Genomic DNA, 10,425 nt, shown 5'->3' on the forward strand with positions numbered 1-10,425 from the left:
TTCAAAACTAACTCCAAGTAGACACTACCAAGAAAAAGTTGTCCCATACTTCTACATTAGACTGTCCTGCTAAACTCACAAATAATATAAAGTTATCCACAGTTATATCAGGATCTATTTAAAAGGAAGGTTGAGTAATCCAGTTGCCAACGATTAAAAAATCCCTTTAGCAACAAAAAGCAAGAGTTCACCGTTCACAAGCAGAAACAAAACAAAGCATTGCATGTCAAGCATGAAACCATCATCTGAATCCCTGGAGGCAGAGTTGCACTATGATCACTGACAGCCCAATACATTCAAGAGAAAAAATTTACAAGACAATCTGATGATATAATATAATCAACTTTGTTCAGAAGACTATCCTCACAGATACATTGGAAGCAAGCAAGCATCACCTCAGAAAATGATGCGGAACTTGGGAGCTTCCTTGCCCCCAGAGGGCAGAATTTCCCACCTGCAAGGCTCCATTTCATCTGAGACAGGGCAGTATCCTGCTAGAGTAACGCCATCGTCACTGCTGGACCCGAATTCGAATACACTTGTTTCGGATTTGAAAGCTGCGTTGATGTCAGGTTTGGGAGGTTCGGCTATGGCGGGTGACTCCAAGTTGGGTTTGCTTGGCTGGGGAGCGGGTGGAAGAGTCTCCTCTGCTTTCTTCTTACGTCCAAAAAATCCCATGGTGGTGAGTTAGTGATGGTTTCTGCATTTCCAAAGTCAATTGTCAGGGAAATGTTGATGACCAAAAGACGTTACTGTCACGCACTTGGAGCCAGAATGATTTCTTCAATTAAAAGGCTCCCGAGATTGGTGATTTGATAACAACCACTCGCGAACGCCTTGAACTAGCGCAATACTATATCAACAGTTGCCAATCTCTACAAACTAACATCTAATTCATGAATTTGCAAACAAGCAAACAGAAAAACAAAAACGAAAAAACCTAGGGGCAGGTCGCTAAATCTCAATGGCTTCTCACGGTAGTTCTCACACACAAAATTCCTGAACCAGATTAGGATGCGCTGTAACTGCAACCAAATGGTAACCCTAATGACTAAACAGCACAGAGCACGATAACAAAAAAAAGAAAAGAAAAGAAAAAGGGTTTCGACAGAACCGCAAAGGCAAAACCACGCACGTCGAAAAGTTTCAATAGGACTACGAAACTAGGGCAGGAATGCGTAGTGGCAACAAATTTACACAAATACCTAAAATCCTGGACGCAGGGGATAAGCAAGACGGTGCTCCCCAGCACGATGGCCCGGGTGGGTTTCACTCCGTCAAAGCCTCGAGAGGTGACGTGAGCGAATGAACCCTGGTGCTCATCCACGAAGGGCGGCGGATGGAGGTGGACCAGACTATTCTCGGTGTAAAACAGGCAAATATAAATGTGCATTTCACCACGCAAGCAGGATATGTTATTGACGTGGATTGCAACCGTTACATATCATTTCTGCACATACACCCGAACTCTTCAACCTGAGAGGAAGAAAGAAAGAAGGAAAGAAAGAAGGAAGGAAGGGGAGGAGTTTGTGAAGCCGTTGTCTGTCGTAATCTCTCGCTCCATGGATTTTTTTTAATTCTTAAGATTCTCATTGATGCCTTCATTGCCGTGGTGGGTCTACATACAGCTACACGATCCGAGTCCGTCTTGGAGGAATTGCGTGTGAGAGCGTTGAGTTGGGTGATGTGAGTTTGTAGTGGAGCGTGTGAGATCTGTGGGTTGTGTGAGTTTTGAGGAGTTGTTGTTTCATGGTGGGTTGTGGGTCGGAGTTGTGGGAATCGTGAAGGTAACAGAGGATTGAATTGAATTGGTGAGAAGGAAAACCCCTTTGATGGCATTTTCGATGAGTGCAAGAGTGGCGACAGGCGTTGGCAGTGGAGGTTGTTGCATGTTGGGTGCGTCGGTGAGAGCGTTGAGTGTTGCGACGACTGTGAGCCCGCGCGTTCCTTGTGGTGGATTGTGTGTAGGGGAGAGTAGGGATTTCCACTGTGGTGTGAAGATCCCGCCTGTGTTTCGTGATTCTTCTCTCTTTTCTAGGTGGGATGCGAGTCCGCTCAGGAAGAACAGACAGATGGTGCGTCGGGAAGGCTCTTCGGTCGCCACGAATGCCTTGCGTACGACTGCGGACTCCGGCCAGCAAGAAGTGCGTGTTTCTTTTTTAATTTTTCCATGGTCTCTTCTTCGCATGGCAGTACTCGGGTTACGATCTTTGACTGATGGTAGTGCTAATGTGTCTCGCATGCAAGTGTGCGAGACGGGTTGCTTGTTGCGTTTTTGTAGTCTGATTTTGTTTCAATTGCTGTAGATTATCAGTGCTGCTTGTAAAGTTGAGATCCGCCATAGAGAATGACATAGTTGGTTCAATTATTACGAGTAATTTTCACGATGTATTTCATTTTGGAGCCTTGCTTAAATAATGCTATTCACAGGTACAACCGCCGGTGCCATTGATGCGGAGTCTCTTGTCGGCAATTGTGAGACCTTATTTAACGAAAAACCCCACAGCTGTGGCCGCTCTCGATCTCATTCGGAAGCACGATGGCGGGCCCGTCTGTTATGACCATTTTGCATTCCGAACGTTTGGGGTATGCTCGTTTTTGTTTGATTCCTCGTGAGGAGCTTTGTTTCAGAGATTCCCTTTCTTCTATTATCGTTTCATTGACAAATTTTCACGGGATTTTGATTTTGAAAACACATGTACTGCCCGCTCAGCAGCGCTGTTTCACTTACTCAGTTGTTTGCACTGAGACGGAAGTATCAAATTGGGGATTGAAGTTTATCATGCTCTTTCAGGTTGATGGATGTGGAATAGATGCTATGTCTCAAGTGTTCCTTGATCTTGGGTACAAAGTCCGTGATGAGCTGCGATTTCCAGCCAAAAAGTTGCGTGCGCTCTGGTTTTCACCACCTGACCATCTGCTGGACATGGATGGTAGTGAAGCCGATGGTCCCCTCCCTCGAATCTTTATCTCTGAAATTATCGTAAACCAACTGAGCAGTGAGACCCAGGTAAAAGGATATCCTTAACGTTGTTCACAATGCTTCCATCCACTGATGAAATAGTTTTCCCTGCCAAGAGAGCGACTATTTTTAAGAGATGTATTCTGTTTCGTCTTCTACATGAGAAATGTTCACTTATGCTATTTGCGAACTTACAATCGTGTAGAAGGAACGATTTGTTTTGTAAGCGATTTGAAATTAGCTAAAGCCCTTAGAAGTTCGTAACTATATTGCAGGAAATCATAAGGCGGTATACTAGTAAGTCGGGCTCTATCTCTAAGCATGCGGCTACTGCAAGCGTGCTGAATTCTTTGACGTGGCCCACTCCTCACTTATCCGACTATCACGCTCTTGCAAAGTAAAGAGACTTTTCTGCAGTACATACTTACCTTCACTGATCCTACTGCCAGTGCTAAGCGCTAGGGGGGGGGGGGGGGGGGGGGTTTGTTGATATGAAAATAACCTCGTTTCGTCCAAGTAAAATGAGTTTTTTATTGACTTGGCAGGGAGAGCGAATACGCAGCGTGGACACTGGTGAATGGCTACGCACTAAACCACACCACTGTGTCTGTGCACCGGCTTGGATCCCTTCGAAATATTGAAAAATTGAATGACTTTCTCCAGGAGAATGGCATCAAGCTCAACAGTGAAGGAGGCATATTGAAAGGTAACTTCGCAAAACTCGTGATTTGGAGGCTGGATCTTTTTGGCAGAGGACGACGATACTGACGTTCGTCTTTTGGTTGATCAGTCAGTCCAGACGGTGGACTGCAGCAGAGCTCATCGGTTGCTGATACAGTGACTTTTACATTTGCTGGCGGTGAAGTGGAACAAGTTCCTGCATCATACATTGAATTTGCCGAGCGCCTTGTCCTTCCCATTCACAGCGACCTGGATGCAGATCAGGTGTGTAATCTTATTACAAGCGAATTTTATGCGACTGCTTCTGTTTGCTTGTGAATCTTTTCCATGTTCGAGAATTTCTGTGAATTTCTGAGGCTTAGATCTTTGCCGTTCGTATGCTCTTCTCTTCCGAGCAGAATTAACATTAAATTTCACTGTGGCCATATACTGTTCGACATTGCATTTGAGCATCTGTTTTCATGCAATTTGATCAAAGCTATTGCTTCCAGATCCACGAATGGCATCGTCGAGATGGTTTCGAAGTGGGCAACGCTGATAAAATATTTGAAAGCACTTCCTCGGATCAAACTGGGATGCGCAATCGTTAAAAAGTTGCGTGGAAGTAGGAATAAGTGCCCGCATGTGTTGTGACTTGTATTCATACTGTAATTAAAACTTTATTAATATTTCTCCTCACATTCCTCTCACTATTCGTCGTGTCGAAGTAGATGATCATTACTGGTTTCGTCATATTACTATCGCGCAGGAATCAATATTATTTTTGAGCAAAGGGTCGAGACACAGCACACATGGTCACAAATATGTGAAGCAAAATTATAAAAAATGGATAGTTGCAAAAAATGATCAGACCCAAGCGAAATGGTATTTGATATTTATCAGCACAGCAGTGCCTGAAGAAACAGCATCAGCTTTATAAAGCAGAATGCGGATTATCATTTGGATCTTATGTTCACGTAGATTTAAAGCCTCAATTGACGACCCAATCCTTTCGTACCTAAATCTGTTGCAAAGTTCCTGAAATAAAAACCTCGTATGTAAACAAATAATGTAGGAGCTACTTGGTAACCAGTCCCCACCTGCCAAACGAAGAAACTATAGCACCCCATCTGCCAATTACATCATATCTTTTAGTCGTGAATTGAATCTCTTCATCCAACGTCGTTACGGAACTACGACTGACCCCAAACACCAAGCAAATTTCTGCTTTCAGAGAGGCATAAAGAACCCTTAGCTCAATTTTGCCTCACCGAAGTCTGGAGTGCATAAATCACCAACAGAAAATCTAACGCAACCTGGTCGCCTCTACCAAAGTAGCGAACTGGTCATGTATTGGAACAATCAACAAAGATTGTGAACATGGACAATAAATCTCAGTGCTGGAAACTCTACTCCATGCCTACGCTGTCCAACCTATCCAGTGCTTGAAGCTCATATATTTGTCGGATATTACCAGAGGCTGCATATATAGCACAAAACACAATTAGCACCAGGAGCTTAGTTGCAATAAAAACATTGTGAGATATTAAAGACAACGATGATAAACCGGCAATGAGATTACCAAAAAGCCAGTCGCGGAAATGCCCATGAATAGCCAAAATCACCCCCCGTTTCTTCCCTTCCTCAAGCGTGATGGTCTTCAGATTTTGCTTTAGATTCTCAGCTGCTTTACACTGCTCATGACAATACGAAGTACTTGAACCTGGTATTTCATTTACGACTTGACCAAACTAGACAGTACGCAGCTTATTGTTGGATACACAATTTTATGATGAATACTCTTCATCATGTGAACCCTTCGAACCCCCTCACAGCAAGTGGTATGAAATCAGTCTTACCCTGTGCTGCTGAGCAAGAAGATATGGCTTGGGTAGCAAGAAAGGATTAGCCCGAGTAAGAAGCATCTCAGAATCGGCTTCATTCCACCTAGGAACCTATGAATGCCAGTGAAACCAACGTACAAATTATTTCAAAACCCAACAAACTTGAAGGGTTGATTACAGTTATAAAAAGCAAATACTGTAAATTTATATTAAGATGACAGAAACAGAGCTACCCTTCAAATATAAGAATGAATTTACACGTAGAAGCCGCACTCTAGAACTGACCAGAAATATATTTACATACCGAAAATGTCATAAATTTCTCTGGTGAGAGTAGAGTTGCTCCTTCAGATCGTGTATCCGTACAATCAGCAGGATGAATAAAAGCATCATGAGGGTCTACCATCCCCAAAGTCAGTAACCGGTCCCATCTATTAACTGTAGCATCAACTCCAACTTGTGCCAAATGAGCTTCCAATTTTGGATAGAACGTATTATATGGAGCCACCTGCTTGACACCACAAACAAAAGCAGATATCGAAACGGCGATCAACATTCCAGGAATTGATTCAAGTTGATTTAGAATGAAATCTTTGCAATTGTGAATGGCTGCATCCTGCCGGACCGATGTGTAATGTGCTCAACTTAATCTGATTCTCGTGGACAGGCACAAAGAGCAATTGTACCTGGAGGTTGTGATTATCACCAGTAAACAAAGGACGTTGGTTCACTCCAAGATAAAACGTACACTCACGGCAATTAGCGATAGTAATACGAGCTGTCGGGACAATAAGTTGAACTCTCTCGCAGTACTCCACCCGAACTGCCTGCACGTTTTAGAGATTAAGCTTAGGACCAGGCTGCAATTTAAGAGAGCTATAGATAGCATGGTTAAAAGCATCGCCTCACCTCCAGAACAAAGCTGCTCTAGCACCATGTAAGAGCCTTGCTTTAAGGTAAGGTCACTTAGAGGATTAAAAACGCAGTCAACAAAAGTGGTACAGGTTCGAACGACTTTCGAATCTAATATATGATTCAGTTGAGAAGCCGATCACCAAATTGAAAAGAAAGGAGCAAAAAACAGGTGACTCACCTTTCCAACAGCTCCTAGTACAATGATGGAGTCCGAACAACCAAACACCGAGACATATTTAAGCGGTGCAAGAACATACACAACTGCATCATGACAGTGAGATACCTGCAAAAGAATCAAGATTTTTTGGTCTTTTAGATGATCCTATTTTAAATCAGTGCTCAAAACTTACACATTCAGTTCCTAAAGAAATTAGTTATCAACGATCCATTTCAAGCATCGCAGTCATGGAATTGTGAAAAAGTTGTGTAATCAAACCACGAATATTTGAGCGTCCAAAACCTGGAAAACTCACAATTTTCACGAAACTCAGGAGATTGGGAATGGTTTCTACCTTCACAGAATCGCCCTTGATATCATCTTCTCTCCTCAAGACTGATGCCCGCATGACCCCATCCACAAAAGTCGTACCCTCCGGGCGCCAGTCTTTCGACAAGTGCAGTACTCCATTTGGTACAAGAATAGTTTGGGCACTAGATGCCACATTAACAGAACTGACAGAAACGTCAGCCATTGTCACATCTGCGGCCTCTGATGGTACGCTCTCTACAGAACCACTCTCTGAGAGATGAATATCAGTTACTACCTTCTCGACTTTGCCCACAGGGATTGCTCGCAAACTTTCTGATGCAGCACATATGTGCTGTTGAACCCATTCTAGAACTTGCGTTACGGGCACAGGAGCTGCCGGCATGTCTGGGTCTGAGTTAGCGAAAAAAGGCGCTGCCTGACTTAAGGGCACATACTCTAAGCTTGCATTTTTTGCTTTCAGAAGAAGTCCAAGGTGCTCAAACTTCTTGGCAGTTATAACCTGATAATAACGAAAAATAGCTGCAATATAAGCCGCTTAAATGCTACTGAGGAATTTACATCTGCAACTGAGATGACTGGATAGTTCTATCCCACAACGAGCTAATTGCAGTAGAAAAACTTTGAGGGTATTCAGCAATATGCTAATTAAGTAGAAGAGAAATCTTAAACAACACATGCCAGAAGAGACCTTAATGCATATCAACCGATGCTGCAAATGAAAAGAGATTCTACTATACGTGAAATGCACGAAAGAGCATTGTTTTACCTTGCAACAGCCTTCCCCTTCTTCGGTTGTTTCTGCCAAGAGGCTTAGGAGATTCGGTAAGTGCTTCTGCACATATGTAAGCTGGTTGACTTCCTCCTCTGCCTGACCTGGCATCGAACGTCGGGACACTGTAGATGATCTCACCTGCAGGATATCTCAAAGCTTGAGAAGTGTGCCCATCTAAGAACCTGCTATTTGAAGGAAAAACTTACGGAATTATATTCAGGACAAAGACATCTTTGGCATCCAGGTTCCTCAAAACCTACATCTGTTGCGATCAGCTAAATGCAGCTTCAGGCCTGTGGGGATATCTGAAAATTGTGTAAAACTAACCGAAGTCATGTGCGAATTTCCTACTTCATAATTTTTAGGGCTTCACGCAAAACCTACATCCGGTTCGTCTGCCAAACAAAATATGACCAACGTTTGATTGTGCTATTCGGTCTTCAAATTGTAACTCAGTTTGAGGTTCTAAGCCATACTGTATAAAGGTGCACACTCCATTCGAGGGAAAACAACATGAAGAACGTTTTGTGAAGTTTAGATGGGGACCTGCATAGGAGACGGGGAAGGAAGAAATCTATCAATTGCAGAGGTGGAAGGCCACACATCAGCGACATCAGCAGCACCTCGGTGTGGGCGAGACGGAACCCTTCGATAAGTTTGAATGTATAGAAATATCAATAGATCGTCAACATCAACACCAACGGAGTCGATTTCGGTCGCTGGTGCGATGGCCAGGGAGTCCACGACTCCTCCCTCCTCGTTTAAAACAGATGCCAAGGTGTCGAGCATCAACTGCGCATGCGCTTCAGTAACTTCCAAGGCAGTTGCTATGCCTGCGGTGGCCACGCGTTTCCTACCGCCCGAAGCTGGAGAGGTATACGACGCATCCGAACTGATGCTCAAAGACCATGTAGAAATGGGAGGAGCCTGTTGGAGCAATTTGACCCGAAAGTTTCTCAGACCTGTCACTACATCACTGTGCACAAGGCTGGGAAGTGGCAGGATGCCATACTCGAACACCTCTCGTCGTACATGAAGCCATGGTGGATCCCGTGCTACATCTGTGTTCTTGGTTGCTGCTGTTCCAGCACTCATCTTCCCCACTATCGTATCCCCCTTCTTTCACTCAAACTTCAAAAAGAGATAAGCCAATTTAACCCTGTATGATAAAGGCACGCAAAGTTATCAATTGAAAATATATGCTTATTGATGGAATGAAACGAAATGATATGCAGTCAGTTTCACTGTAGTCCACAAATCCTACCTCTGTCCCACGAAAACAAGTTCAGACCTTCAGGAGCTTGATCCAAATTCAGCATGACAGTCCATTTGTACCAGGTACACGGATTGTAGGAGTTAAAAAATTCTAGAGTGAATTCAACTTTCACGATAAACTTTAAGCAGATCACTCCAATTTCACTCGCATTACACAAGAAACTGAACATAAGACACCTTTTCAGGTCCATCGGCTGACATTACCTATATTTCATTTTCAGAATGAGCCGCTAACCGCGCCAGCTCCAATTGTGATCTCTGCAATAGGTGTAAATACATACATCTATGGCATTGTAGGCAGTGGCACCAGTCTCAGACCAGAGGGTCCAGAAAAATTTAGACCTTTCTCGTACCCGGATGATGTGTACACAAGTCGAAGCAAACTCCGTTTGATCTCAAAATCTCATGTTAACATAAACCCCCCCAATATTGTCACCCAAACGAGGCGATTACATCCTTGGATTTAGGCCCTGTTCATAAACAAGAGGGTCCAACACCCCCGTGACCCAAAACAAAGATATTTCGCATTCAAACTGCACGATATAACACCTTCCCCGCGAAGAGCACACAACCTAACCCTAAAAAGCAGTTAATCAAAAACAAACACGCCCACACAGTGCATGCACTGTCACACCGCCAGCCCACGAGAAGCACCAATCTTCCGGGTTTCCAACTGCATGAGAAATCAAACGCCAACACCTACCTACGGCACTACGTTAACAACTCCTCATCACCACCCCAAGATCCATCCCTGCTCAAAACCTCCCATTCCACGCCGGCCAATCACTCAAACCCAGCGCAATCACTCTGCCTCTGCATTCGGTCCCTGTTTGAGATCACACACGCTGAAATCTTCGTCCTCGCACACTCTCAACACCTTCTCCCCTCTCCAAAACGATCATCACCCACAAACCTCCGCTCACACACTCCACCACGTCGCAAGCTCCTACTCGCGGCTCCCTCCACCTCAGCTTCAATCCAAATCAAGCGCACAAGAGAATATGCACACAAGAATTCAAACCCAGGGAGATAGTTAGTGCAGCAATTGCTACAGCGACTGAGTAAAAGCAGGAGAAACTACGGCTGGGCAGGGCAGGGGGGGGGGGGGGGAGAGGAAAGCGGAGCATCTGGCTGGCTTGGGCGGAGTGTGCAGGGCAGATCCACGGAGACAGACGGAGTCAGAAGAAAGCAGCACGAAGACACGGGCACGGATAACGGAGCCTCTCACTTCCCAACTGCGCTTCCAACCATGTGCCTATCTGCGCTCCCTTTTTGACGAACGCATCGCATCCACTGCGGCTTCCATATTGGATGAATGAGGTATGGTTCGATGAGGATGAATGGGTGAGGACTGGATGTGGATGGCTGGATGGGGCTGGATCGAGTGGATGGATGAGGAATGGATGAGGATGGGTAGATGAGGACATGGGGATGGATGGGGACTGGATGAGGATGGATAGATGAGGATGTGGATGAGGATGGATAGATGAGGATGTGGATGAGGATG

General features: G+C 44.6%; 3 protein-coding genes across 7 annotated transcripts; 1 reads left to right on the forward strand and 2 right to left on the reverse strand.

Moving 5' to 3' along the window:
• Positions 1–265: 265 nt before the first annotated feature.
• On the reverse strand, positions 266–1,240 carry LOC112291054 (uncharacterized). 4 transcript variants are annotated; one of them, XM_073538952.2, is made up of 2 exons: positions 1,206–1,240; positions 266–700 (listed from the first exon to the last, which is right to left on the reverse strand). In XM_073538952.2, exon 2 carries the CDS (start codon positions 676–678, stop codon positions 397–399), a length of 282 nt encoding a protein of 93 aa, XP_073395053.1. In that variant the 5' UTR covers positions 679–700; positions 1,206–1,240; the 3' UTR covers positions 266–396. The 4 variants fall into 4 exon arrangements, with proteins under 4 accessions (XP_073395053.1, XP_073395052.1, XP_073395051.1 ...); XM_073538951.2 differs by having other exon boundaries at positions 1,136–1,240; XM_073538950.2 differs by having other exon boundaries at positions 1,115–1,240.
• A 138-nt stretch (positions 1,241–1,378) lies between these two features.
• LOC112291053 (2-oxoadipate dioxygenase/decarboxylase, chloroplastic/amyloplastic) lies at positions 1,379–4,321 on the forward strand. The gene is made up of 7 exons (XM_024537998.3): positions 1,379–2,144; positions 2,431–2,586; positions 2,795–3,010; positions 3,238–3,359; positions 3,508–3,668; positions 3,753–3,907; positions 4,135–4,321. The coding sequence occupies exons 1-7, from the start codon at positions 1,833–1,835 to the stop codon at positions 4,231–4,233; spliced, it is 1,221 nt and encodes a 406-aa protein (XP_024393766.1). The 5' UTR covers positions 1,379–1,832; the 3' UTR covers positions 4,234–4,321.
• A 152-nt stretch (positions 4,322–4,473) lies between these two features.
• On the reverse strand, positions 4,474–9,956 carry LOC112291052 (uncharacterized). 2 transcript variants are annotated; one of them, XM_024537996.3, is made up of 10 exons: positions 9,123–9,956; positions 8,190–8,802; positions 7,638–7,781; positions 6,894–7,370; positions 6,560–6,664; positions 6,153–6,293; positions 5,771–5,974; positions 5,482–5,577; positions 5,205–5,316; positions 4,474–5,102 (listed from the first exon to the last, which is right to left on the reverse strand). In XM_024537996.3, the coding sequence occupies exons 2-10, from the start codon at positions 8,736–8,738 to the stop codon at positions 5,032–5,034; spliced, it is 1,899 nt and encodes a 632-aa protein (XP_024393764.1). In that variant the 5' UTR covers positions 8,739–8,802; positions 9,123–9,956; the 3' UTR covers positions 4,474–5,031. The 2 variants fall into 2 exon arrangements, with proteins under 2 accessions (XP_024393764.1, XP_090111861.1); XM_090255735.1 differs by lacking the exons at positions 8,190–8,802; positions 9,123–9,956 and adding an exon at positions 7,971–8,033.
• Between the last annotated feature and the right edge of the window lie 469 nt (positions 9,957–10,425).

The sequence above is a fragment of the Physcomitrium patens genome, chromosome 14 (genome assembly GCF_059467195.1).
Source record: "Physcomitrium patens ecotype Gransden chromosome 14, ASM5946719v1, whole genome shotgun sequence".
Taxonomy (NCBI): domain Eukaryota; kingdom Viridiplantae; phylum Streptophyta; class Bryopsida; order Funariales; family Funariaceae; genus Physcomitrium; species Physcomitrium patens.

Bases quoted from the DNA above. Each gene is read 5' to 3' on its own strand.
- LOC112291054 (XM_073538952.2), bottom strand. From the start codon at position 678: ATGGGATTTTTTGGACGTAAGAAGAAAGCAGAGGAGACTCTTCCACCC.
- LOC112291053 (XM_024537998.3), top strand. From the start codon at position 1,833: ATGGCATTTTCGATGAGTGCAAGAGTGGCGACAGGCGTTGGCAGTGGA. The intron at 3,360-3,507 runs GTAAAGAGACTT...TTGACTTGGCAG, and splicing joins GACTATCACGCTCTTGCAAA to GGAGAGCGAATACGCAGCGT. The intron at 3,669-3,752 runs GTAACTTCGCAA...TTGGTTGATCAG, and splicing joins TGAAGGAGGCATATTGAAAG to TCAGTCCAGACGGTGGACTG.
- LOC112291052 (XM_024537996.3), bottom strand. From the start codon at position 8,738: ATGAGTGCTGGAACAGCAGCAACCAAGAACACAGATGTAGCACGGGAT. The intron at 6,294-6,559 runs GTGAGTCACCTG...TAAAACGTGCAG, and splicing joins TACTAGGAGCTGTTGGAAAG to GCAGTTCGGGTGGAGTACTG. The intron at 5,317-5,481 runs GTAAGACTGATT...TGTCATGAGCAG, and splicing joins TTCTTGCTCAGCAGCACAGG to TGTAAAGCAGCTGAGAATCT.